This window comes from Paramormyrops kingsleyae, chromosome 17 (genome assembly GCF_048594095.1).
Source record: "Paramormyrops kingsleyae isolate MSU_618 chromosome 17, PKINGS_0.4, whole genome shotgun sequence".
NCBI lineage: Eukaryota > Metazoa > Chordata > Actinopteri > Osteoglossiformes > Mormyridae > Paramormyrops > Paramormyrops kingsleyae.
The window spans coordinates 9,332,276-9,357,034 of record NC_132813.1 but is presented as its reverse complement, the minus strand read 5'-3'; the positions used below and the strand labels follow the sequence as shown (position 1 = coordinate 9,357,034).

The window sequence follows — 24,759 nt, the reverse complement described above, 5'->3', positions numbered from 1 at the left end:
TTTACAGAGCTTCAGAACTGCTAAACACAATGAGCAGATGGCGCTTGGTGATATATATATATATATATATATACACAATGCAGGAAATATAAGGCAGCGGTCAAATTGTAAAAACATTTCAAGGGGGAGGGTGGCGAGGGAACCCTCTGGCAGAAGGCTGTCCCACCCAGGCTGTACCCCTCCATACATAATGTGCTTCTTGGGAAAAGCTCTAGATAACTTTGACCCTAATTAGATGATTGCGCAGATTGATTAAACAATAGGCTAAACCAGGATCTCGGCACGTCACCAGATTCTATGTGTTTAACAGTGTATAAGCCCAGAAAAACAAGCTGAGTGTCGAGGAACCAAATGGCGCAGCTGATGCTGAGCCTGTCTGCTGAGACGGGGGGGCGCGGTGGGGGGGGGGGCAGCCAAGCGAGCATTCTGCAGGGCTGAGAGGGTATTACATTAGCTGAACAAACACGAGGGGCATTGGGGGGCGGGGGGGGGGGATTCACAATAACATTATTCCTGTTTCGGTGCGCAGATTAGCTACCAAGGAACAAGGGTGAATAAGTAAATAATTAAAAATCAGAGGTGGATAGTTCAGGTCCAGAAAGTAAAAATCCAGAACAGGATTTTGTTTCAACCAACCAGTTGAGTACTCAGTGACTGTGACTCTTTCTGCTCAACTAGTTGGTTGAAGCAAAATCTTGGTCTGGATTTTTACTTTCTGGAACTGAGCTATCCACTTCTGATAAAAATACTGATGTGTGTACACCACAGTCTCCGACTCACAAATGAGCTGGAAGTGGCGAGACAAATCAAGTCTCATATGCTCTTCATAATCTTCCAGTCACACCTTCACCATGATGACTACGAACCTCGCTTCATCTGAACCATAAATCACCTCCAGGGTGTATTGCCGCTATTAGGAAACTCTTCATTTGCATTTTAGTTCCTTTTGCAGAAGTTTTTTTCCAAAAGCAACACACACAAGCGAGCCAGATAGTAATAAGCATACAGCTGTCAAGAAGCCAACTTAGGTACAAGGGCTAATTTGTGGCTATTTGTGTAAACAAATATGCATATAAATATATTCCATATTCACACAAAAAGTATCACACCTGTCTTGACATGTGATTGAGTGACTCAATAAGACTGGGGGAGTGGAAGGCTGGTGCTTTAAACTTACAATACAGTATCTTTTTCAATTACAATACTCTAGGAAGTAACAAATCTATGATTATATCTAAATTATCAACACATCAATCATTATAAGATTAGTAAACATTCTCAAAAGTTGAGAGAATGAGACATTGACAAGGACGTGAAAAAGTATCTAGAGAAGCACTGAGATGGATTTGATATATTTCTTAACTAATTTAGCACCGTGTTGCTGTTCTGCTCACTCTCAGTCTGTGAGCTGCCTGGCCATATATGGAGAAGTAACAACAGGCTAACACATGCCTGCCAATCGCTTTCGATGAAAATGCAAGATTCCTTTGCTCTGCTAAATGTTCTCACATTTTAACTCCCCATCATGTGCTTGATAACACCCAGTGCAGTGAGCACTTCAGCATGAAATTATATTAATATGTGTTTTTTTCACTTTTTAAATTTTCAATTCCAATTTTAAATTCCAGCATTCAGACCTCGACATAGTGTCTGAAATCTTCTGTTCATCCTGAAAACCCAACCAGCTTCCCAGAGTCTTTCAGGGCGTGAAGGTTGGGTGTGGTGATTAACTGATTTCAGGGATGTAGCCCTCAGGACCCTTTTCAGACACCAAAACAAACCCATGAGATTCACTTCAGGTTTAGCAAAGAATTAACATCACAAAACTCACTTCGACTAGCATGTCCGCACCAAAACAAGCTCGGAGTAGCCCCTCCCCCCCCAGGCACCCAAGCATAAAAACACAGAAGGGGACGTCCTCTGGTCACCCCCCCCCCCCACCGCTCTCCCAGTGCCGCCAGCAGGGGAGGTGAGATACTGCAGGGGACCAGAGCTGACCAAGTGGTTCACGTTAAGCAGACTCAGGCCGGATGTGGCCGTCATTTCCTACTCTTTATCTCCCAGACAATGGGCAGCTGACATGGCCCCCCAGCTCGCCGGGCCTGGAGGACGCTCTCCAGAAGGGTCCACAGATTAATGAATAAATTATTCAAATTCAAAAAAGGCCCAACAAGTGAAGAGAAAGGCTGGCCGCAGGTCCGCCGTAAGGGGATATGAGGAGCGGCACCAGCCACCAAATGAATGGAACAAAGTTTCAGCGGAGAACGACGGCCATTGAGTAAATATGGCGAGCCGTGACTCACCGCGCTTCAGCCGCTGGAACCGGCGACGACGCAAACAGCAGCACACCTCCAAAACCCAAAATCCCTGAAGCAAAAGTTCAGCTATTCCCGGTTCAGACTGTCAGTTAGCGTCAGACGCTGAAGGTGTCGGGGTAGAAGGGTTTATCTGGAGGGATTTCAGTTTACATGTCGTTTTCCTCTGCATATGAAGGTGACTCGAGTTCTGCTGTTATCTCCTCACCGGGAAACAGCACACGCCACCACCAGCATGACAACAGCTCTAAAGAGTAAATCGTCTGGTCACCAGTGTGACTCGCAGAAGAAATACCTCAGAACTGTGAGGGAAATGGCCAGTGTTAAACTGTCATAAGAGACACAACTTAATAGGGGGCGACTCAACTTAATGTTTATTGGAGGGCACCAAGTTAAAGCCAAATTTTTAAGAAAAATTTAATTGTGGGGGTAGACATCCCCCCCGATAATTAAGCCCCTGGTCAAAGGTGGTTTCTATATATTAATGATTGTTTTGCCAACAGATTAATATGAATGAAATTGCACAAGCGACTCCTTTTTGAAATGTTGATGCATAGGTACATTATTATTGTTGATGCTGTTGTGGATCAGTGCCAAGGTGTCTGAAGGGCAGCACTGTTAAAACCCAGCTCATCTGTGTGTGTGTGTGTGTGTCTGTGTGTTTGTGTGTGTGTGTGTTTGTGTGTGTGCGTGTGCGCAGTTTGTATGTTCTGCCCAGTTCGTGTTTGTTTCACGACATGCAGATAGATTAACTGCCACTTCTAAAATGCCCACGTTGTGTGTCTGTGTGCCCTGTGGCAGGCTGCCGTCTCAGCAGGGTGCACATGCCCTGTGCTGCCTGGGACAGATTTCTAGGCTGTGCATTAAATTACTGTTAACAGGGGTGTCGGTGGGGCATGGATACCCTGGCAGATTCAGGGTGCTTTTTGGGAGCCTGAAAAAAATCATTTAGGGGACCTGGTGAGCAAAATCTACCGACGGGGCCCGAGAATCTATAGCTACAGCGACTGTTAATAATAGCAAAACTTTTTCATGTTTCTTTTATGCTCCCAAAAAAACAATCGAAGGGATCATTCATTCCCCACCTACTCCTTCTGCCTTGCAGCATTTTCGTCACACCTCACCTGATTCGGGGTCTCTGAGCACTAACCCCGCTGTCTGCAGACAATTTTCAGGTGTGAAAGTTTCGACATCGCAGGGGTCACTGGGTGCATATTACTGTGGGCACGCTAGTCGCATGGATGCATACTGAGGCGCATGCACTCAGGATTTTTAAAATACACTCCACACGAGTTAGAGGTGCCGGGGCCAGTTAGAAAACGAGACGAATGAGGAACAACACAATGCCTTATATCCAAATTAGGAGGTAATTTTCGTAGACCACTCACCGCCCCCCAAGGATAACAAGCACAAACGCACACATTCTAGATACACTCAGTGCACAATGAAGTGTAACTTAAGGATGTCTCACGGTTTGGACTCACCTTCTGGTCCACAATAGAGCAGGCGATTTGCTTAACATAAGCCAGGTCTGCAGAATGAGGTAACAGCACCGACTCCCTTGTCAGCCCAATCTGGATGATGAAGGAGACCCCGGTAGGGGTGGCCGGCACCGGGGTTGCAGCCCCCCCGCCGGCTCCGGGAAACGATCCGAAGTCAGTCAGCAGTCCCAGCTGATTGGCTGGGGGCGTCATGGCGACTGGAGTTCCCGGCTGCATTACCATGGATCCCGAGGAAGAGGGGCTACCAGGTGCGAAGAAAGGGGAGAGCGGACCTGAGGGCATACAGGAGCTGGTGTGGGCCATCCTGCCGGCGCCCCTGTAACCGAGGAGGGGGCCCGGGAGGGGCGGAGGAGTCTGAGGAGGACCAGGTGCTGAGTGGTGCAGCCACACACTCACCCGGAGTCCTGGCTTTATCTGCCCTCCCTCCCCTGATCCTTCCAGAGAGTCAAAGCAGACAAGTTCTCTTTACCTCACCCTCCCTTCTGGCACTTGCCCCCCACCCCCCCACCCCCCCACACTCTTTTCTCTAATTAAAAAAATCAAAAAATCAGGAGTCACTTGAAGCAACAGCAGAAACAGATCAGGCTTGGAAGCTGTGCTGCTCCTTCTTCCTCCTGCCTTCTGATGCAGAGCTGATCCACAGAGAGGAAAGTCCAAACCTGTGCAGAGAAACTCAATCCAGAGGGGAACAAAAAGAGCGAGAGAGAGAGAGAGAAAAGCAAAGGGTGAGCTCTTCTGGCCTACAAAATGGCTTCCTTGCAGAGCAGGAAACTGTGAGAGCAGAGGAGACAGAAAGGGCTGGCTGGGCTTGCTTTACAAGTCGTGCTCTGTTTCAGTTTCTTGCCGTGAGTGCCTCAGAGTGTGTGTACGGGTCCCTCCCTCGACTCTTTCTAAACTTTACCAGACTCGAGGAGGAAGTGGAATGACAGACGGGCCGCTCAGCCAATGAGTAGCAGGCGTGGGTAAGTAGCTCCATTGTGATGTCACGAGCTCTCCACCCCTTCCTCTTGTCTCCGCCCCCTCTCCTTAATCCTGTCACCCCTCCCCTGCCCTTGCCCGTCTTTGCTTGTGTGTGCGAGCAGTTCGTCTTGTTTATTCCTCTTCTCCTTCCTGCCCCAAAGAGTGGCTGCTTTCCTGCTCCCTCAGCCTGAAGGCGGCACTGACAAATCCCCGTCTTTTTTTAAACTTACATGTCCCAACCCAACCCACGGGCGCCTTTCTACACCTCCTCCTCCACTTTCACACTTTATTTTTTTTTGTTTGTTGTTTTTATTTGGTTTTGATCTGGGCCAGATCTGCAGGGTTGGACACATACCTGACGATACCACACCTACACAGTTGAGGGATATATTTTTATTTTTTGGAGTGAGAGAGAATGACAAGCTATAAACAACACAAAGAAACAGCATTTGAAAGAATTCAGCTAAATTCATAAGCTGAAAGAAAGCGTGTTCAAACCCAGCTTTCCTGACACATGAAAAGTGTTAATTTGTTCGTGGGCATTTTGTGCTTAGATTCTGATTCTGCTTTAGTAAACTCACCGTGAACAGTGTACACCTAGAGTAATTAAAAAGAGTAACAACTCACCACATGTTGAAGTAAATATGGAGTGTATGTGTTTTGTTAAAAGACACACTAGGGGAAAAACATATCACCAGAAACTATGGTTACGGTCATGGTGTGTCAGTCACGGTCTTTCCAGAAACATTAACCATAAGAGGTGTTTTGAGTGGTGTGGGACAATGATTTCCCCTGAAAATCAACCATTCATTTCTGTTGCCCTGGATCCTTCTCTCAAAAAGCATGCAGAGTCATGTTGGGCTGCAGCTAGGATGAGACCATGGATACTCATCTCTCACACCTACACACACGAAAAATAATGTATACTCATTTTCATGCATTTAAGGAGCATAAATTTCACCCCAGCAAACTCAAAAGCTGAGATATTGCATATGACTGCTTATACGCCTTCGTCAAAGCGTCTATACCAGATAATTTATATAGTGCCTTTCACCAGATTTGCCCAAAGGAACTTGACAAGAATTGTGGCAATCTAAAGAATAACATGCTAGGACATAGTTCATCTTATTCGCTTATCTGAATTCCAATCTATATTAAGGTTATACTGTACTAAGCGATTCAAGAATCCTTCGATGATATAATTTTTGTCGTCATATTTATCTTGATGCAATAGTATTGTATCACATACATATACTTTAATTTTCAGAGTCTGATCCTGATGCCTTACTTGGAGAGCTTTGTCCCCTTGTGTTGAGGCTGTTAGCTTAGGTTACCATCATGAATTGAAAGTGAATGGGCCTTTTTCATCGGTCTAGCTAGGTATTGGTTTACTTAACAAGGCACCCATCTGAAAGACTTAATTCTGTAAAGGCAAAAAAGGAGACTTTCTGACTAAACCTCTATGCCTCAGGATCTGTTGTAGAGAAACACGGAAATATCTCGCTTCACGTGGATGCATACATTAGGGAGCTTCAGATCAAGGGTTGTAAGATAGTTGGGTAATCATGCTTACAGTTCAGAAGTGTATGTGAGAAAAACCACATTGCAAAGAGCCTCAAAAGGACAAAAGAAATTAAGATTAAAAACCACACGCAACTTTACACAAACACATAAAAAGGGCAAAGTTCTATGTACAAAATCTTTATTGTTACCGTTATGAAGCTTTTTCTGAATGACATACGAGACCCGCTAAGTAAACAAAACCAGAGAGTAAATGGAAAATATATAATTTGATACGAGCCTGAATGCATTACAAAAAAAGCCGGGGGGGGGGGGAAGGGTGGTATTTTAATAAATAAACAGCAAGTCTCTTGTCCCTTGTGGTTACAGAAAATCGTTTGGAATACCGCTTAATATGATGTACAAAATATCACACAGTGATAAGTTGCTATTAAAAAAAAAAAGACAAACCAGGAAGAAAATGAGCCCTTTTACTGTTACTTTCATTATTCGTCGTGTTACGTTTTCATTATATTATGAAAGTTGGACAACTGCAATTTATCATTCACAAGCAAGTTCTAAGCCTACTTTAAAAGAATGATGCACTTGATATACACTTAAACTACTGCATTGTTACATCTTAATAATAAGCTTAATTATTATAATAAAAAAAAATAAAGGAGAAAAATGAAATGACGGGACAAATACAACACGTAACACCAAATTGCGTTATCTGGTCTTTCGGTCAATGTTTTTCTTTTCCGTCTACATCTGCTTGTCCTCCTCCTGTTTGGAATTCTGCATTTGGACGCTGATTTGAAACACCGGATAGACCAAGCCAGGGTAAAATGTTTAAGGGGGGGAGAATGAAACAATATGTTTAAAATCCCCCAATAAAAACGTGATCCGGATATAAAAAAAAAACAAAAAAACTATTGCAAAAAAAAAAACAAAAAAACACAAGCATTAGAAACAATAAATGGTTCCTGAATCTTGAATCATACTGACCCATGAGGTGAATGACTGATAGATAAATGACAATTTATGTTAAAACTCGAGAGTAATTTGGGGGGGGGGGGCGCAATTAAACCATATAATGAATTAGTGATAGTGGCACAGTCACGTTCCTTTAGGGACATTACATCCAACATGGGGGGAAGGGGGTGACCTCATCGCAACCTCTGCCGCTCACGCGTGCTTCTCTCTGACCCCCCTAATGAAGCGGCCTGCATGCGAGCTCTCGTCCTTTCCGCAGACGGAAGGGCCCGGGGCAGCGAGGCCAGTCACTCATTCACCCGGGCCCTCGGGGGCCCGTGGCCCTGTGCTCCCAGCACACACTTTTATTGCCCCGTTTTGATGGCTTTCCACAAACTGCAGGAGCAGAGCCTCGGGCCCTTTCCGTTCCTACAGAGCAAACGAGGCTCAAAAACAGGAAAAACACAAAAAAAACAAAAATGGAAACAAGTTTATAAACTCAACAGGGGGGCATGGTCAGACACACAATTCCAAACGTTACACTTGGGACGTTAAAAAAATTAGTATACAACACCCCCTCCGTCGCACAACAAACAGCCAAACATCCTCCGATTTGCATATAGTGAAATTGCTTGCTGTGTTTTCTCACCCTGTAGTGATTTATTAAATGTCTTTTAAAGACTCCTCCAATTCTTCCATTTACTGTAGAGGCCTGCTTGTGTAACTCAAGCCGACCCAGCCCTGCCCTTCCTTCAGAAAGCATCTGACCAAAGTGTTTATATTTTATTTCCTAGCATGGGAATTAAACTACAGCACCGTATCTCGTCTCTCCTCCCCTGTCCTTCTTTATCATGGATCTTTGACATAAAATAAAACACAAACAAAAACAGAAAACTTGGCCAATATACCTCTGGATAATATAGTGGCGCTACATTGACAATGACAGAAATTGCAGTAGTTGTGTTACTATTGTACTGTACTACAAAGGTTCCTCTGATCTACTGCTTATTAAACCGGATTACCAACGCCTATTGTGTGACCTGCAGCAAGCGTAACCAGCTGAAAGCGCAAAGCATCATGGACCGTGAAACTCGAGGGCTACATTCACAAGATTACCCTCGATATCCCCACCACCAATTAAAAAAAGATAATTAGGTGATTATAAAAGGCTTCAGACAAAGGAAAACATAATACCTGGGGGGGGGGGGGGGGGGGAACAGCCACTTAAAAACCATGAGCTATTTCTAACATCACGTGGGACAGCCTGTGGCTTGTCATAGATATGGACCCTTGTTGACAAGAAGCCATAGTGCTCATTTGGTGCCTGAGCGACTAGAGGGAACAGGCCCAACATCAAAGGAAAATGTCCCTGATTCAGACATGATTTTAGCACCGAGATTAACCAAAAACACACTATATACAGTCGATGATAGAAGATCATATATATACAGACAAATCCATCATCTAGCCCCGCCCACCCTTCACTCCCCTTTTACCTTATTCTGACAGAGGACACAGATAATTGGCTAAATAACGAGGACACGCCCAGAATATCCAATCGACAGGCACCTCAGTGTCTAAGGGAGGGGGCGTGGCTTCAGGGACAAGCCGCCAAAGGAGGGAGAGAGAGTGGCTTCCAATGGAGAGAGAGGAGGTGTGTGGCTCCTCCCCTTCCTGCACCTTGCCAATCACTCATAGCACCCCCCTGGGCAGCCGGGGACCAGTCCACTCATTTTATGGCACAATTCAGAGGTGCCACTGAGGTGTTTTTTTGTTTTTTTTGTTTTTTTTAAATCATGGTGACGATAAAAATGACGACTCTCAGTTCATATCTTACAAATATATTCAGCAAAATAAGGGACTATGATATTTGGCAAAAAAAACACATTCATGTTTATCTTTGACAGAGGCAGCCGTGAAGGCTTCTTGTTTGCCGGTGCGGGCAAAAAAAGTTAGTATTCTGGAAATGTGCTATTCATCTGTTAATCCAGCAAACGCCTTAAGCCGTCATTGGTATTTTTTTTTTTAAAGATGAACATTTGTACTATACACAGAGCATACTTATCGACTCAACCTAGTGGTTTAGATGTTTTCATGGTTTACATGTGGTATAAACAAACAATTACAATTCGAAATATGTCCATCATAAATTCTACTTCATTTTCCCCACCTTGTCCAGCTCCAAGGTGAAGATTTGTGTAGTTTAAATATCAGCAGGTAGGACATATACCGCTTAAGGTTAATAAAACTGGGAGAAAAAAAAAACGTTACAGGTCTTTTAGTGAACAGTTTACCGATAGTAAGAGCAGCAACACTATGCGATTATAAAAGCAAAACCGTCTCAGTAAAAACATCCCCGAATGCAAGCGGCACTTTGCCGACCTGCCAGACGGGTGTTTGGAGTGTGTGTGTGTGTGTGTGTGTGAGAGTGAGAGAGTGTGTGTGTGTTCACGCATATGCCCACATCTCTGATTACGCACGCGCAAATGTCCGTGCAAGCGAGGAATAATTTTTCCGTGTTTTTAAGTCCGGCAGTGTCTGGGACGAGCCGCCGGGTCCTCGGGACCCCCGGCCCCCAACCGGGGCTTTCAGACGAAGATCTTGGCGAGGGCGTCGGCGCCGGCACTGGCGATGAAAGGCTGGCAGGGGTGGAAGGCCACGTCGTGGATCGCCTCGTCGTGCTTCTTCCTGTGCGCCGTTATCTCCTGCACGCACGTCCGGTTGTCCAGGGTCCACAGCCGCACCGAGCAGTCGTGGCCTGAGAGGAGGCAGCGACCCGGAAGGCACGTTAGCACCGCCAGGAGCTTATCCAGCCGCGGAAACATGGCAATGGAGGTACGTCAGACTTACTGCCGGAGATGAGATAAGTGCCTTTGGGGTCTGTGGTCAGACAGGTGACTGCATCCAGGTGAGCCACCATGGAATGGAGGACTTTACCTGTCGGGGAGGCAGCCACAGGGGGGGAAGACCCTCAAAAAACTGTCAGTACTACTCATTCATACTTATATATATTAAAAAAAAAAAAACAGCAAATGGTACTCTCCCCCCTTCCTACGTGACAAGCAGAGACCACGACCGTATCGCTATTTAAAGCATCTGCGCTCGGATGTAAATCATGTGGTCGTAAACAGCGCGGAGGACGTGGGCTGAGACGCGGGGGCGGCCCGCCAGACGCGACACTGACCACTCTTGTTGTCCAGGAAGCGGATGGTGCGGTTCTCGTGGGCGGTGATGGAGATCGGCTGCGCCGGGTGGCTGGCGACACAGTTGATCAGCTCGCTCCCTGTCGATGGAGGGAGGGAGAGAACGAGAGCGTGGGATCACTTCAGGTTCCCTTGCCAGTAGCTATTATTATTCCGTAATAAGCGTTCCTAAAAATCGCATTATGAAGAACAGATGACTTCCATTGATCTATCACATCCTAATTAAAACAGACACGGGGAACGGAGTAACACTAATTAAAACGGCCGGTTAATATGGTTATCGCCAAGTTTTTCCCCTTTGCCTCGAGGAGTCTCGGATTAACCCCGAAATCGCATCGGTGCTGCGGGGGGGACAGCTAATCGCATCACTCAGACACGCAAGCAGTTAAGGTCCCGTACAGCTTTCCACACAAACAGTCCCTCTGCAAATGCCAGAAGTTATAGTGCATTAATGCTGGCAGATACAGACCTGGATTTTTTTTATGGAGATGCCAGAACATCAGACATTTCCTTTACTGCTGCTACAGAACCGGCACTAGATGAAAGCAGCTATACCTTAAATTATTGCTAAGAACAGCAATTTGATGTGATCTACTAAATTACTCAAGTGTAACAGAAATTGTAAGCATCTCAGGAAGAAAAATGCATATGACAACAGTCCATCAATTGTCTGCAACTGCTTGGCCAGTACAGCGTCACGGTGAGGGAACCAGGAAATACAAAGAATATGAAGATTTAGGGTCAGAAATCAAGTCCACAAGCCAAGAGGCATGAGGTCACTCTGCTGTCTACTCAGTCGTCCAGTAAATAAATAGACGCTGACGATGATACATACTAGATTAATAGTCGGGTGCTTTCACAATGGAGGTCTGTGCAGTTCTCGTCTGTAAAAAAAGGTAGTTGGGCTTTGCACTGCAGCTCGCCAGTGCTCACTGATCAACACAGGCTCTTTGTTCAACTGATTTGCACAAAGCGGCAGACAACGCCCTCTAGAGGCAAACCCTGGCCAGCAGGCTAAGGTCCAGACACTGATCGGATCCTCCAGCCATTTCAACGTACAAAATGTAAAACATGTAGCATACGTGATGGATTCTGAGGCATCCGTCTCAAAGCAATGTTATGGTACACCTCATCTGCCTTAACCACACCAGGAAAGGGCTACTGTGATTTTTGGGGATTGATTCTGTACTTTTTAACCAGACGACAAAGACCGTTTCATATCCTCTTAAAATTTGTAATAGCTAATACCAAAACACTATACCCTGGATTGTAGAATCCACAAACATTTCCTCTAATGTAGCACAGATTAATGACAATGTTTTTTTGTGACTGCAGTCTCTCAGTATAAAGTTCATGATGAGGGCTATTTCAAAACAAAACTTACTATCATTTTATTTATCTCCCCAGGTCAGGCTAAGTAAAATAAATTCCATACAAGTGATAAGAAATATATACTGTTAGAAATAAATCCTACATAAACCTCACAACTGATTCACCCAGCAGAAGCTCCCATAAAACATCTTAATAAATTGGTACGGCACCTTTTTTTTTCATTCCTAAATTTTTCAATTTTATTTGTATAGCACATTTTCACAACATTACATCGTCTCTAAGCGCTTTACAGCATCCCCACCCAAAGCCCCCAGTGAGTAAGCCAGAGGCGACAGTGGCAAGGAAAAACTCCCTAGAAGGAAGAAACCTTAGGAGGAACCAGACTCAAAGGGGGAGCCCATCCTCCAGGGGGCAGCAGAGGGAGTCCTAACCCTAACCAGACTCAGAGGGGGGCCCATCCTCCAGGGGGCAGCAGAGGGTGTCCTAACCCTAACCAGACTCAGAGGGGGAGCCCATCCTCCAGGGGGCAGCAGAGGGAGTCCTAACCCTAACCAGACTCAGAGGGGGAGCCCATCCTCCAGGGGGCAGCAGAGGAAGCCCTAACCCTAACCAGGCTCAGAGGGGGAGCCCGTCCTCCAGGGGCTGGCAGCGTAAGCCAAAAGATTTATTTCATCACAAAATGACCGACACCACATGAACCTGAGTGGTGTCCCCCTTTCCAGGCACGAAGAGAGCGAGGCAGAGGAACATTCCAGTGCAGAGGAACAGCCCTCTCATACGTACCGTCCTTAGTGTGCGTCTCCAGGACCATGATGCTCTGCTCCGTGTTGAGGTCATATAGCAGCGTCTCACCGCGGTCGAAAGACACCACCACCTGGGAGGGGTCGGAGTTCACGAAGGCCACAGAGGTCGGAGTCCCATGCTCTGAGGAATGGGAAGATGCAACCAGAAGGTCATGGGTTCGAATCCCAGGGAGCACACATAAATTGTGCCCCTTCCCTCTACTCTAAGTAGCTTCGGATAAAAGCGTTATTTAAATGTAAAATTCACATGAACTGCTAGTGCAAAGCTAGTAAAAAAAATTTAAAAAAAAATACAAAATTCCTTTCTGTTATGGTTCACCTTTTGCCTTGTTGAACACAGACAGGCAGGGGCTAGAGTTCTGGGGGTCCCAAATGCGCACTGTTCCATCAGCAGAGCAGGAAGCCAAACGCTGGAGCACGCTGGAGAAAGTCAGGCCCCACACGGCATCCTCGTGTCCTTCCAGCACGCTACACTCTATCCCTGGGTCTATAAAATAGATCAAGCGTAAAACTGACCCATTAGCATCACAGGTACTGCACTGAAGCGCTTACCTGTCATTCAAATTTTGTGAATCTAGCACCACCTAGTGGCTGGATGTACTACAAGAAACTGTCACCAGTCTCAGGTTACAACTGGCAGGTCAGCCTTGCCCAGTGCTGTTTGCTTTGTGGGCATGAGCAGTAATATCACCAGTTTATCGCAGCACAGCTGACTAGTTTAAGCAGAAACGCAAACTAAAATGTCTGATGAGAAATTACTAGACTTGCAGGCTATAACTGCTTAAATACATTTGCATTTACTTTGGAGACACATTTGTCCAAAGCAATGTACAAATGAGAGGACTGTCAGCCAGTCCCTGGACCGACTGGGGTTAAGGGCTTTGCTCAAGGGCCCAATGGTGATATCACTCTGCCAGCCATGGGATTGGAACAGACAGACTTCTGATCACAGGCACAGAGTCCTAACCCACAGAGCTACACATTATCCCATTTCATTTATAAATTGATGAATGAGACATTGGGGGAAAAAAATCTATCAATACGATCTGTGAAATGTTGGTCCGATATTGGACGGGAGGGTCAAAGGGGTTTCCGATCTCACCGTAGTTGTCGTACGGGTCGACATTGAGGTCAGGGATCTTCCAGCAGCGCACGGTGCCATCCAGGCCACCACTGTAACACGACTCGCCATTCTGCCCCATAGTCAGAGACAGCACCGCCCCACTGCAGAGAAAAGACCAATCAGTGAGCGACGCATCATTTGACGAGTAGCTGGAAGACCCAATCATGGCTCACCTATAGAAAAGAAGGGATGAAATGAGCCTCATCTTACCTGTGGGCTCTGAAGGTGTAGATGGGTTCAACATCCAGTGCTGCATTTCTGAGAATAAGAATATATACATTAGAGAGCCTTATAATATTTATTGTACATCACATACAGAGATCCAAACACAGACAAGGGTTACTATCATTAACGAAAACTAGCACTACAAGAAAACATTTTGCAAACTGAAATAAATAAAACAATTACACCTAAATGAAAACAATGGTTACTGCTTCCAAAACTAATTGAAACAAAACAAAAACCTTCCCTTACCATTTTAATATTATGTAGCTAAAGCAAAGATTTGTTTATCCGTAATGACCATTAATAATACCTGAAACATGTATTGCCAAACTTGAGAACATTATTGCTTAATGTTCACTGTGTTCAACTTTCAGTCTATCCAAAGAAATAAAGTATCGAAAACGTAAACTAGAATACAGAATAACTAATTAAAATCTTTAAAATACAAACAACTAAAACTACCAAAACTACCCTGAAAACTAAACTAGATTTCCAATGAAAATGGGAGATGTAAAAAAAATAACCGAATTAGTCAAATAAGTAAACTCAGCATTTTTGTCAATGCGCTTTAAAAATTACTACATGAATATTGGCGGTAATCTAAGAATGTTTACAAATGTCATTTGGCTAATAGTGTAACTGTAATCTGAATGACTGTCTCTGCTTTTTCTCTGTAAGCAAAGACGGAGCCGTTACTTTTTGGAGTGCATGGCCTTGTTGAGGTTCCACAGCTTCAGCGTTCCGTCCTCGGAAGCCGACAGCAGGACGGCCTGGCTGGGGTGGAAGGTCAAAGCCCGGATGGCGTCGAAGTGGCTGCGCAGCGTGAAGCGCGGGTTCCACGTCTTCTTGAACTCCTCGCGGCAGTCCTGCAGCTGAACACACGCGAGGACGGGTCAGCGCACGGGCGATACCCCGACGGCAGGGCCTCAGGGCGCGGCGGCCGCCCGACTCACGTCGATGGTGAGGTCATTGTCGTTGGCGACGGTGAGGTCAGCGAGTTCACCCAGGTTCATATCCCCACCCGCGACCGCATCCAGGATGAAGACATCCGAGGAGAAGCCCAAAGCGCCCCCTACAGGCAGGGTAAATCATAATCACAATTAATTTGTATTAATCTCAATTGTGATAAAGTCAACCTGACAAGAATTTTATGGGGGGGGGGTGTGTACCTTCAGTTGCACGAGACTGTCCTGGGACTGAGGGGGGTGGAGAAGGTTTGGGTGGGAAATCTGAGATGATGCCCTGAAGCTTGTTCCTGCGGTTCTCTGTCCAGTGCAGAGCAGACATCAGTCAGCAGGTGGAGACAGAGAGGCTGGCAGACACGACGACGCGATACAGGCACTAAGACCCAGGAGAGCCTACCTAACTCCCGACCGTCTCCAGATATGCGTGCCTCTCCTGCTCCCTCACCCTCCTCGCCCGACCCCAGGAAGTCAAACTCTCCCAGGGCGTCCTCCGAGTCATCTTCATCCTCTTCATCCTCTGGGTCTAGGTCTGCCGTGATGGGCTCCGCTCCCAGCTGTGCATTCATGCGCGTGTACCCACACACATACACACACACACACACACACACACACACACACACACACACACACACACACACAAAGACAAAGCACATTAGCATCATGTCTGCAAAGCTTTCACAAATAACACGGTCATTGCGGGATGTAACACTGCTTAAGACAACAGTATTCAAACATTTTTAACTGGGCCTTAGAATTCTTTAACTATAAATATTTATTATTTAAACATTTATTTGTTTGCATCAAATAATGTGTACAGGCATATGGAGTGTTTACTTTCAACATTTCTGAAAGTTAAATTTTGCCCCCCCACCGCAATCCCCTCATTCTCCACTAGAGGGCTCCGCCCTACAGTTCAAATACCTTTGGCCCAAGACCAGACAGAAATAGTAGAGTATAGTGTAGGTTGCAGGTTGGATGTTCAGGCCAAACACCCCAGGGCGGTTCTGGAGGAGGGTGCGGCTCAGCCTCCACACTGCAGAACCACGGTGCTCACCTTCACCCGGGCCTTCCGGCTCTTACGCGGCCCGTCGATGCAGTCGGCGGCCACGCCCTGAAAGTCATCGTCCTCGTCGCTGTCGTCCTCGTCGTCGTCGTCCTCGCAACGGAGGAACGGCAGCTTGTCCAGCACCGAGGCGCCCAGGTGCTCCTTCGAACTCTCCTTCCCAGCATTCCTGGCGGTTACGTCCACGACACGGCCAAGTCAACGAATGAAGCCATCCATCCTCAAACTGTCCACTGCAGGCAGCTCAGGACGAGCAGGGGACACCCAACACAGACTGCCGGGGGTGTTTCTCAGTACCAAGAATGCAAAGATCATATTTGCGGTCTTGGCAAGACCGGTCTTGCTCACTTGCCTTCCAAGAACAAACCTGGGGCACAATGAATCATGGGATTGATCTCGTTCAGCGAGGATGCAACCGATGTATCCTTGACATTTGGGGCAGAGCAAGACCAACATCCAGGGATTTTTTTACTGTCCTCTGTATTTCTGTTCTTAGGACTGGTCATCGGCAATGGAAGGTGAGAATAAAGTACGGTCGAGTACGCATATGGAGAAACACCACATGTCTGCAAGCCAGGGCGGGGTGGGGGGGGGGGGGCACCGGTGGATCAATCAGCAATGTCAAAACTTTAACCATTTCCATTTAAAAAAATAATAATAAAAATTGGAATTGGAAAAAATGGAAATTAACCCCCCCCCTCCCCACAAAACCCTCAGTATTCTGCTGCGCTGTGGAATACTGACTGGGGGTTAGGAACCGCTCACTGAGAAGAAGAAATTCAGGGAGACTAAGTTACCCGACTTTTCACACCCAAAACCACCAATCGCTGTCAGCTGGGTTCTACCCACAATAAATGACACAGAATCAGCAAATAATACTAGGCTATTAATTATATATCTATGAAAATATTCTCTGCAATGCAATACTTATTTATATATAAGCCATTAAGTTAATTTGCTATTTATTACACTTTATATAGACACACAGGATTATATTTAATCGGTGTTATTCTAGTCTGTCTAAGCATTTGTGCACCTCACCTTTTGATCTGCTCCTCGATCTGGCGGACGAGCCGAGACTCTGCCCCGTGAGCCTGTGGCTCTGGCGGGGGCTCCGCTGGCGGGGGGCCGTTCACCTCAGGGCTGCCGCGGTCCAGCAGCGAGCGCACCCGCTTGGAACGCATGTCCAGGATGGTGTCGGAGTAGCCAACGTCCTCTAGGTACCTGGGGAGAGGGGTCATGTGACATTGTGGGAACCGTCCTTCATACCAATACGACATCGGACACGCAGACATGCGTCTGAACTATTACCACGAGGTATGAACCCATTATACAAGAGGAGAGGGGGACCCAAACTTTCCACCTCTGCAAAACAGTAGCCACAGAGCTATTGTCTCTCTCTCTCACACACACACACACACACACACACACACACACACAGCTACATAATTTTTCTCCCCACTGCCTTCCTTTATTTCCAGCATAACCCCAAATCCCAGAAGAGAATGTGCTCTGGTACCATCAGGAAGGTACTTAAACTAAATTGCTAAATGAAAAAAAATATATTAAAAACTCACTTTAATTAATTCACTGTAAGCCAATTACACAACTGAACGCAACTCTTCAAATGCTCACAAAGACGACATACAGAATTACTGTTTTGGGTGCGTGCCATATAATTCCTATGTAATTATTAATCATTTTTCTGTGCTGTGATTATCAAATCAATCCTGATCAATGAGTACCCACAATAACCCTAAAATCACATGGTCTGGGAAAAAATGCCCCATGTGAAATCACAGACTGAGATCTGATATGGTATAGAATATTCTGACTGTTTATGATAAAGATAAGTCACTCATATTCTTCACTTCACTATATGCACAAGAACAGTGTTCACTGATCAGTGCTAAACTGCTTACCAGAACTAAATCAGTATCAAACTAGTATGCTAATGTAAGTTACCTGACAGAACTGTCCTTTGGACCTGGACTTCGTCATACCAGTCTATTTTTGCATATGTCACACTGCACCACAGACCCCCACTTGTTTGAGAAAACGCCAGACCTCTGACCATTTTGGATAGGTCTTTTTGCCCGGACGACGTGCCGCTGTGTGTCACTATTGGCAGTCTGGTAATACAGACCGAAAACAGGAAGTCCTGCAATTCTGCCATATGCCAAGTAACAGTTGTACTTTATGCAGATCCATGTTTCTTATTTGAATTGATTTTCATTTTCAAATTTAAATGATTGAATATTTGTTTCAGCTCTGATCATAAATACGAAGCATTTTTTAAAAGTTGCATCAAGATATTATGCAGTCTAAGCACCACCCGAAATAATACACAATGTACAGTTGGCTTGTACAAGCAAACTTCAGACAAACCTATGATATAATAAATAAATAAAACGAGCATTTGTTTGTATGTATGTGTGTGTGTGTGTGTGTGTGTGTGTGTGTGTGTATATATATTTATTTATTTTTTTTTACTTGCGCAGCAGTTGACGCCCCTCCTTCCAGGACATCTGATTGGCCGGTTCAGCATCAGGCTCGCCTGGGCCATTGGGAACTGTCCAGACGAAAGAGGACAACAGGAAGTCCGTATGACTCACTCATAGGCATGTTCAGCAGAAGGCCTGCCCTCACCCACCACTTCACGGTCTCGAACGTCCCACCCTGCACGCACACACACACACACACACACACACCCATCTCTCCCACCTTGTTCAGCTTCCGCTTCCACTTTCTTCTCTCCGGTGCTCTGCTCGGTTCCTGCCTTGAGCTTCTGGTGTTTAGCCCTGAGGACACGCAAGCCATGCGGAGGATAGAGAATCAGCCCAAATTTCTCCCCCCCCCCGAATTCCTTCCCACCAGCAACACCCTCCACATCCTCCTGTTTATCGCAAACGAAAGCCATTTCGTTTGTTCCTTCCTGCCCCAGTTAAAAAAAAAAAAATCCCTCCCCTGTTCTTCTTCATCCCTTTTCCTGGCTCTCGCACCCTCACGCATCCTCACACACACCTTCTCACCTCTCCTGTTTGAGCGCGTACTCCAGCATCTTGATCCTCCGCACCAGGTCCTGTTTCATGTTCTCCTGACCTTTCCTCTCGCCCTGCAGGAAAGCCACCTGCGCCTGCATTCGCACCGGAAAGGCCATCAGATCACTGCGCAGCTGCAGCCGCGACCCCATTCTCTCAATGCGAGGGTCTGTTACGCAACAGAGCTTCACGCTGAATGAATATGCAGCATAAAACACAGAGCAGCGTTTAACAGTTTAGTCGCGATGCTGCCAAGAGACAATTATGCAACGGCGCATCTTAAAAGCATATTAGATCTGAACAAGTGCAGCGTTTTAATATATTCAGAAAAAGTAAACTGATAATACAGCGACTTCAACCTTAGTTTGTAACACAGGCTTGAGTTTCTTTACTGCCCTCTAGTGGCTGCAATAGGCTTTCCAAAATTTTGGAACCAGGCCACAGTGCCTACATTGAGTATATACCAGACAGACATTTGTTAGGAGCTACTGAAGAAATCTTCTTGCCAGTCTCTACTGGGCCTTCCTCGTACCACTGAAGTACCACGCAACTGCCCAGCCCCGCATTTCCAGGGTTTTCTGACGCTGACCTTATCCGAATCACTCTTCTGTTGTTTGCCACCCTGCACGAACTACTCAGGAAACATAAAAGTTTACAGAGCAATAACTCAAACACAAGGGCTTCCATTATGATATTCAAACACAACACGACTCCACTGCAGCCGGCCGCACAAGCCGCACAGCACAGAGCAGCGGGAAAATCATCCTAAACGGTGCTGTCCAAGAGAAAGAGATGTTGAAATTGGAAACCACAAAGCAGGTCTTTGCTCCACCATTGAATTAATATTTGCAGGACAAAAGCTCTGAATTAATCATGCTTGTTAATTAAATATGATAGAGGTTAGGTAAATACTTCCGTAGGCATTGTATGTTTATGTGCTGTGTTACGGGTCTGTGTTTGTGTTACGGGTCTGTGTTTGTGTTACGGGTCTGTGTTTGTGTTACGGGTCTGTGTTTGTGTTACGGGTCTGTGTTTGTGTTACGGGTCTGTGTTTGTGGCGGCATCTTTTCTACATTCCATGTTCTAGGAATCCGGTGCCGGGTTTTACCTCCCGCCTTCTGCCGCTTCCTTGATGAACAGAATGAACACCACCTGTGCCTCGCTTTGGTCCTGGTCAACACCTGAATAAAACGACTATTTGCCTGCAGTTCACAGAGGGTTTGTGTGTGTAGGAGAGCTTGTTGGTGCGCTAGCCTTGTGGTACATTTATGGTAAATGCTGCTCTTGGATCTGACCATCTCTCTTTGTATCGCGATTTGGCGTCGGTGTACGATCTTATAGTTTGTGCATTTCGTGTTTTGTCGCTTGTTAATTCTGCATACACCAAGAGTAGGGAGTGGCTGCCCTTTTGGTTCCTGTATTTGTGTTTTTGGCTCGTGAGGGAATTGTTGTTTGTCTTATTTTGGTTTTCTTTTGGTTTTGGGTAAGAAGGTTTTGTGTACCTAGTCAGTCACCTGTTTTGTTTGTTTTGGCCTCAGCCGCTCCCGGCGTTCACACTGGCGTTTCTGTTCTGCATTAAGTGTTATACACTTTGGTGAAAAGTTAGTGCTTTGTGGTTCTGGTTATTTGTGTTCCCTATGTTCCTTTTGCCCCTTTTCCTCATACCTGATATATCTCAACCCTAAACTGGGGTGTAGCAACTGTCATATTTAACGATTTAGCGTTTAGACAAACAGAAACTTCACTCGGTTGTTAAAAGCCAATAAAAAGTAGAAATGTTCATTCTCATGCATACAAAGGTTTTAGAAGCGTCAAGCTGCAATTTTGCAGCTCAGCTAAGCCGACTCCCAAAAAAACCAACGGCCCATCTATTAAAGTATGCATGCGGAGGGCTGACCCGACCCGAGACGGAGACCAGAAAATTGCAGGTTCACATTTCAGTGGACTTCTTGAGGAAAAACACACTCAGAGGTGGAGAGTTCAGACCCAGAAAGTAAAAATACAGACCAAAATTTTGTTTCATCCAACCAGTTGAGTGCATTGGCTGTGACTCTGTATACTGGCTGGTTGAAGCAAAATACTGATCTGGACTTTGACTTTTTGCACCTGAACCATCCAACTCTGCTCATTCTACACTGTTGTTCTATGGAACGATTGAACTTGTGCTACATCTCCCGATGAAGCCAAATCAACGTCGGAACTGCAGAAATAATACCTGTAATTGCTGCTTCAGATACTGCATAAATATAAATGTGTTGCTGAAGGAATGAAAAGGGCAGGTGGCAGAGGCGATATGAAGCCAGGCTAGGAGTGGGAGGATTGGAATGCCGTTTTTGTTTGTTTTTTTTATAAACGAGAGGAATGGTGGACATCTTCTTGCCGGCACCAAGAGACACATGCAGATACCTGCCTCAATCCGCCCTGCTGTTCAGGCCTGAATATATCGAGACTATGAGGGGCTGCCCGTTCAGAAAGTCACACCTAATACTGCAACTGGAGTTAAACTTCTATGCCTAACCACCAGAACTCTCGCTGCTCCACCAATCAGGTGGGAGCTTGCACGCGTACAAATCCAAGCCAGCGTCACATCTCTCAGCTTTGCAACGAGGTCATGGACGCTTATCCAGACACCACTGCATACCATCTATTCCCCAAAGACCCAGCCAAGTCCAATAGGGTACTTTTCTGGGACATGGGCTTTGCCTTGGTGAGAGAGGGTTCGGCAAGACCAGCACACACACACGATCCTGCCTGATGCTGTAAACCCATCTTCCAGCAGCAGTCAAATGCTGTGTTTCCATGCCTGTATAAAGGGGAATTAAGGCCCTCGTGCTACATCAAGGTCATTTCATTACCCTCCAAGAACACCCTAAGCCAGGGATATTCAAATCAGAGTCCTCAAGGTCTAAGCACTGCTTGTTTTCCAGCCTACTTTTACCCGTGAGCCAGATGTGAAGCCTCTGACCAATCAGAATCAGTAATTACTAAACTAACTACTCAGGAGAACTGAAAACAAGGCCTGGATTTGGAATCGAAGTCCAGCTTTGAAGAGCCCCGCAGTAAACTAATACAGTTGGATTTTTTCCCCTACCTTTACACACTAATACTCATAATACCTTAAACCTTTGTTTTCATTCCCTGGTTTCCTCTGTGTGTTATTTACAGTTCGGCCGCAGTCTTGGCCAGGGACAGTGAACTCCTGCCTCCAAGACCTTACAAATGACAATCGGTACATTTCTGATCCTCAGAGTCTCCTCTGTAACGTAGATCCCGCAATAAGCACCCAGCTGAAACACGTGACTAGATGTCTGCACAAGATCTTCCCAGGCCTGTTTAAAACTGCCTTATTACAGAATTAACATAAAATTCAAATAACTGTAGTCTAGGGATACCGGTAAATGAGGCCAACTACCACACTAAATTTGAAAACTAAAATTGTACTGAAATACGGCAGCCTGTTATATCTACCGATTAACATTTCATTCAAATTACAGGCCCTTTTTGACCTTTATTTGCCCAAGGAAGATCAAAGTTGGGGTGGAGAAGTGGGCAGTGTTTCCCAAACACACCTCCCTGCTTGTTCCTCTCCAGCACAAAGGGCCGTCTAAGAACATTACAGTGATCTGCTTCATGCTGTCTATCCGACACCGAATCAACCTGTTCTGCTTCAGCTTAAACTAGAAGCTCTGTGAAAGTTGCGCCTTCTTTGGTAAAGGTAGAAGCATGAGTAATGAACCTTTGAAACGCGCAGAGAAACCAAAGTCGGTCTGATCAAGCACCTGCCAGGCCACGATTTCCCAGAGATGGATTTCATCACGAAAACGGAGAAAAGGCGGACGGGACATCAATGACTTTTCTAGCAAATATCTTGCATTTTATGGAGAGGTCAGGTAGAGTATCAGGTAAAGACAAGCGCCAGAAGACCAAAGCAAAAAAAAGCAATGAACTGCATCAGGTATCCTGCATATAACAAGGACATATCCTTACCAGCCTTATGTAACCAGTGTCAACCTGCAAATAGACTTAAGTGTTCACTCTGTGATGCTTTTTCTCTTTGTCAGTAACATCATATAGGAGTATAATAGTCTACCATTGACAAACAACATCACAGACTCCTTGCATTCAATAGTTAGCTACTGGAATAGCTCAAATCAATAGCCTATTAAGTGAGACATAAATTTTCTTCTTAGTATAGCAAGATGATTACATCTATCTCCCATGCCAGCGTAGTGCTATAGTGCTATTAAGCTTTTCGACTCACCTGTATATGAAGTAGCCAGTTATCTATGATGTTTAATTTTAAAATATGCCGTATTTTCCAAGAAATTAATACTATTACTACTACAACTATAACAAATAATAATAATAATAATAATAATAATAATAATAATAATAATAATAATAATTGCATGATGTGGCGCCGGGATTAACCGTACTACTAAATGTAGCCGAATCTATGTCACGTGACAGTCGGTATCCTCAGACCAGGGTCTGAAAATGGGACCAGCAGACGGTACCTGTATCAAACCCCGATCAGCCACATTCCTAGTACTGGTGCTCCTCTCCATCTGCCTAATCCTAAGGCAACGCGAATGAACACTGCTTGCCGGACTGTCCGAGTTGTAACACTTAAACAGGGAGTGATCAACGTTGCCAATCCAAAAAAAAAAAGATAGCATTCCGATAGGAAATGGGGGGGGGTGGTTGCTACTGTATGTCCAGTTCACGCTTGTATTCTGACTGCGATCCAGTGCCATTTCCACAACAGGAAGCCACACACTATAAACAACCTACATCATGAAAGATATTCATCGTTGCAATTATTATTCAGACGCAAGTGACTCTCACAGGCGAATGCTTCATAGGGGCAGACAAAAACAAAGACTTTGGTATAAATAAACTGTTGCCTGCACTCACGTTTGACAGTGATTTTTCCAATCATGCTGAAATGTGTGCACCATGGAATGTTGTTGATCGCAATTATTTTGGTGTCCTGCTTTGCAAGTCTCACCAAGCGCCCCGAAATGATCACACGGCAAAACAATGTTGCGGCCGGAGATCGCCACTTATCCCGTTTATCATGCAGACCTCAGCCTCCTTGACTCCAACCACGTTAGTCTTATACTGACCTACTGAGAAACAACCGACTGTCGCGACTCGAGAGATTTCCTTAAAAATCATAATGAAATAAGAAAAATCACAGTTACCCGGAGTTCGTCTCTCTCGGCTTCCCAGCGGTATTTTTCTGCCTGGAAACGTCCCCATTCGAACTGGATGAAATGCAAAATGCCAGGCAAGGAGAGGCCCTCCTGCGGGTCCCGCGGCTGAGAGGTGCCGGCCATCGCCCCCGCTACTGCCGCCGCCGTTGTCGTCGTCACCGCCGCCGCCGCCGCCGCTGCTGCTGCAGTCCCCGGCCCTGGCACTGGTTTCGGCCCGTTCGGATTGCGCCCCGCGCCGCTCCCTCCAGGATTCGCATTCGTGCCGCCCGTTCCTCCGGACCTTTCCGCCTCCATTACGCCGCGCGATCAGCCTCCAGGACAAGGCGGTGGGGGGGGAGAAAAAAAACGGGAGAATGCCGATAAGATCCCCTTTCCCCAGAATAGCCACCGCTCGGTTTTCCCTCTTTCTTTCTCACTCTCTCAATCGCGAAAGGGAACTGCAAGCAGTCATAGGGAAACGGCTGCGAAATAGTGATCTGGCCTCAGCGGAGCGCAGCGCTTCACAGCCGTAACCGGGGCGGCAGCTTCCTGCC

General features: G+C 45.8%; 2 protein-coding genes across 3 annotated transcripts in view; both read right to left on the bottom strand.

Moving 5' to 3' along the window:
* prkd2 (protein kinase D2) overlaps positions 1-4,319 on the bottom strand; it is a 41,721-nt gene extending 37,402 nt beyond the window's left edge. Inside the window, exon 1 of the mRNA XM_023813777.2 lies at positions 3,800-4,319. Within this exon, the coding sequence (XP_023669545.2) occupies positions 3,800-4,120 (321 nt within the window). The 5' untranslated portion in view covers positions 4,121-4,319. The remainder of the gene's footprint in view (positions 1-3,799) is intronic.
* Positions 4,320-6,462: 2,143 nt separating this feature from the next.
* strn4 (striatin, calmodulin binding protein 4) lies at positions 6,463-24,736 on the bottom strand. Of its 2 annotated transcripts, none has more exons than XM_072701344.1 (17): positions 24,215-24,736; positions 18,999-19,102; positions 18,691-18,767; positions 18,460-18,538; positions 17,008-17,190; positions 15,958-16,135; positions 15,301-15,457; positions 15,108-15,203; positions 14,892-15,010; positions 14,635-14,804; positions 13,924-13,971; positions 13,693-13,814; positions 12,910-13,077; positions 12,571-12,711; positions 10,437-10,535; positions 10,103-10,189; positions 6,463-10,010 (listed from the first exon to the last, which is right to left on the bottom strand). In XM_072701344.1, exons 1-17 carry the CDS (start codon positions 24,518-24,520, stop codon positions 9,841-9,843), a joined length of 2,304 nt encoding a protein of 767 aa, XP_072557445.1. In that variant the 5' UTR covers positions 24,521-24,736; the 3' UTR covers positions 6,463-9,840. The 2 variants fall into 2 exon arrangements, with proteins under 2 accessions (XP_072557445.1, XP_072557444.1); XM_072701343.1 differs by having other exon boundaries at positions 14,635-14,810; positions 24,215-24,732.
* Positions 24,737-24,759: the final 23 nt, after the last annotated feature.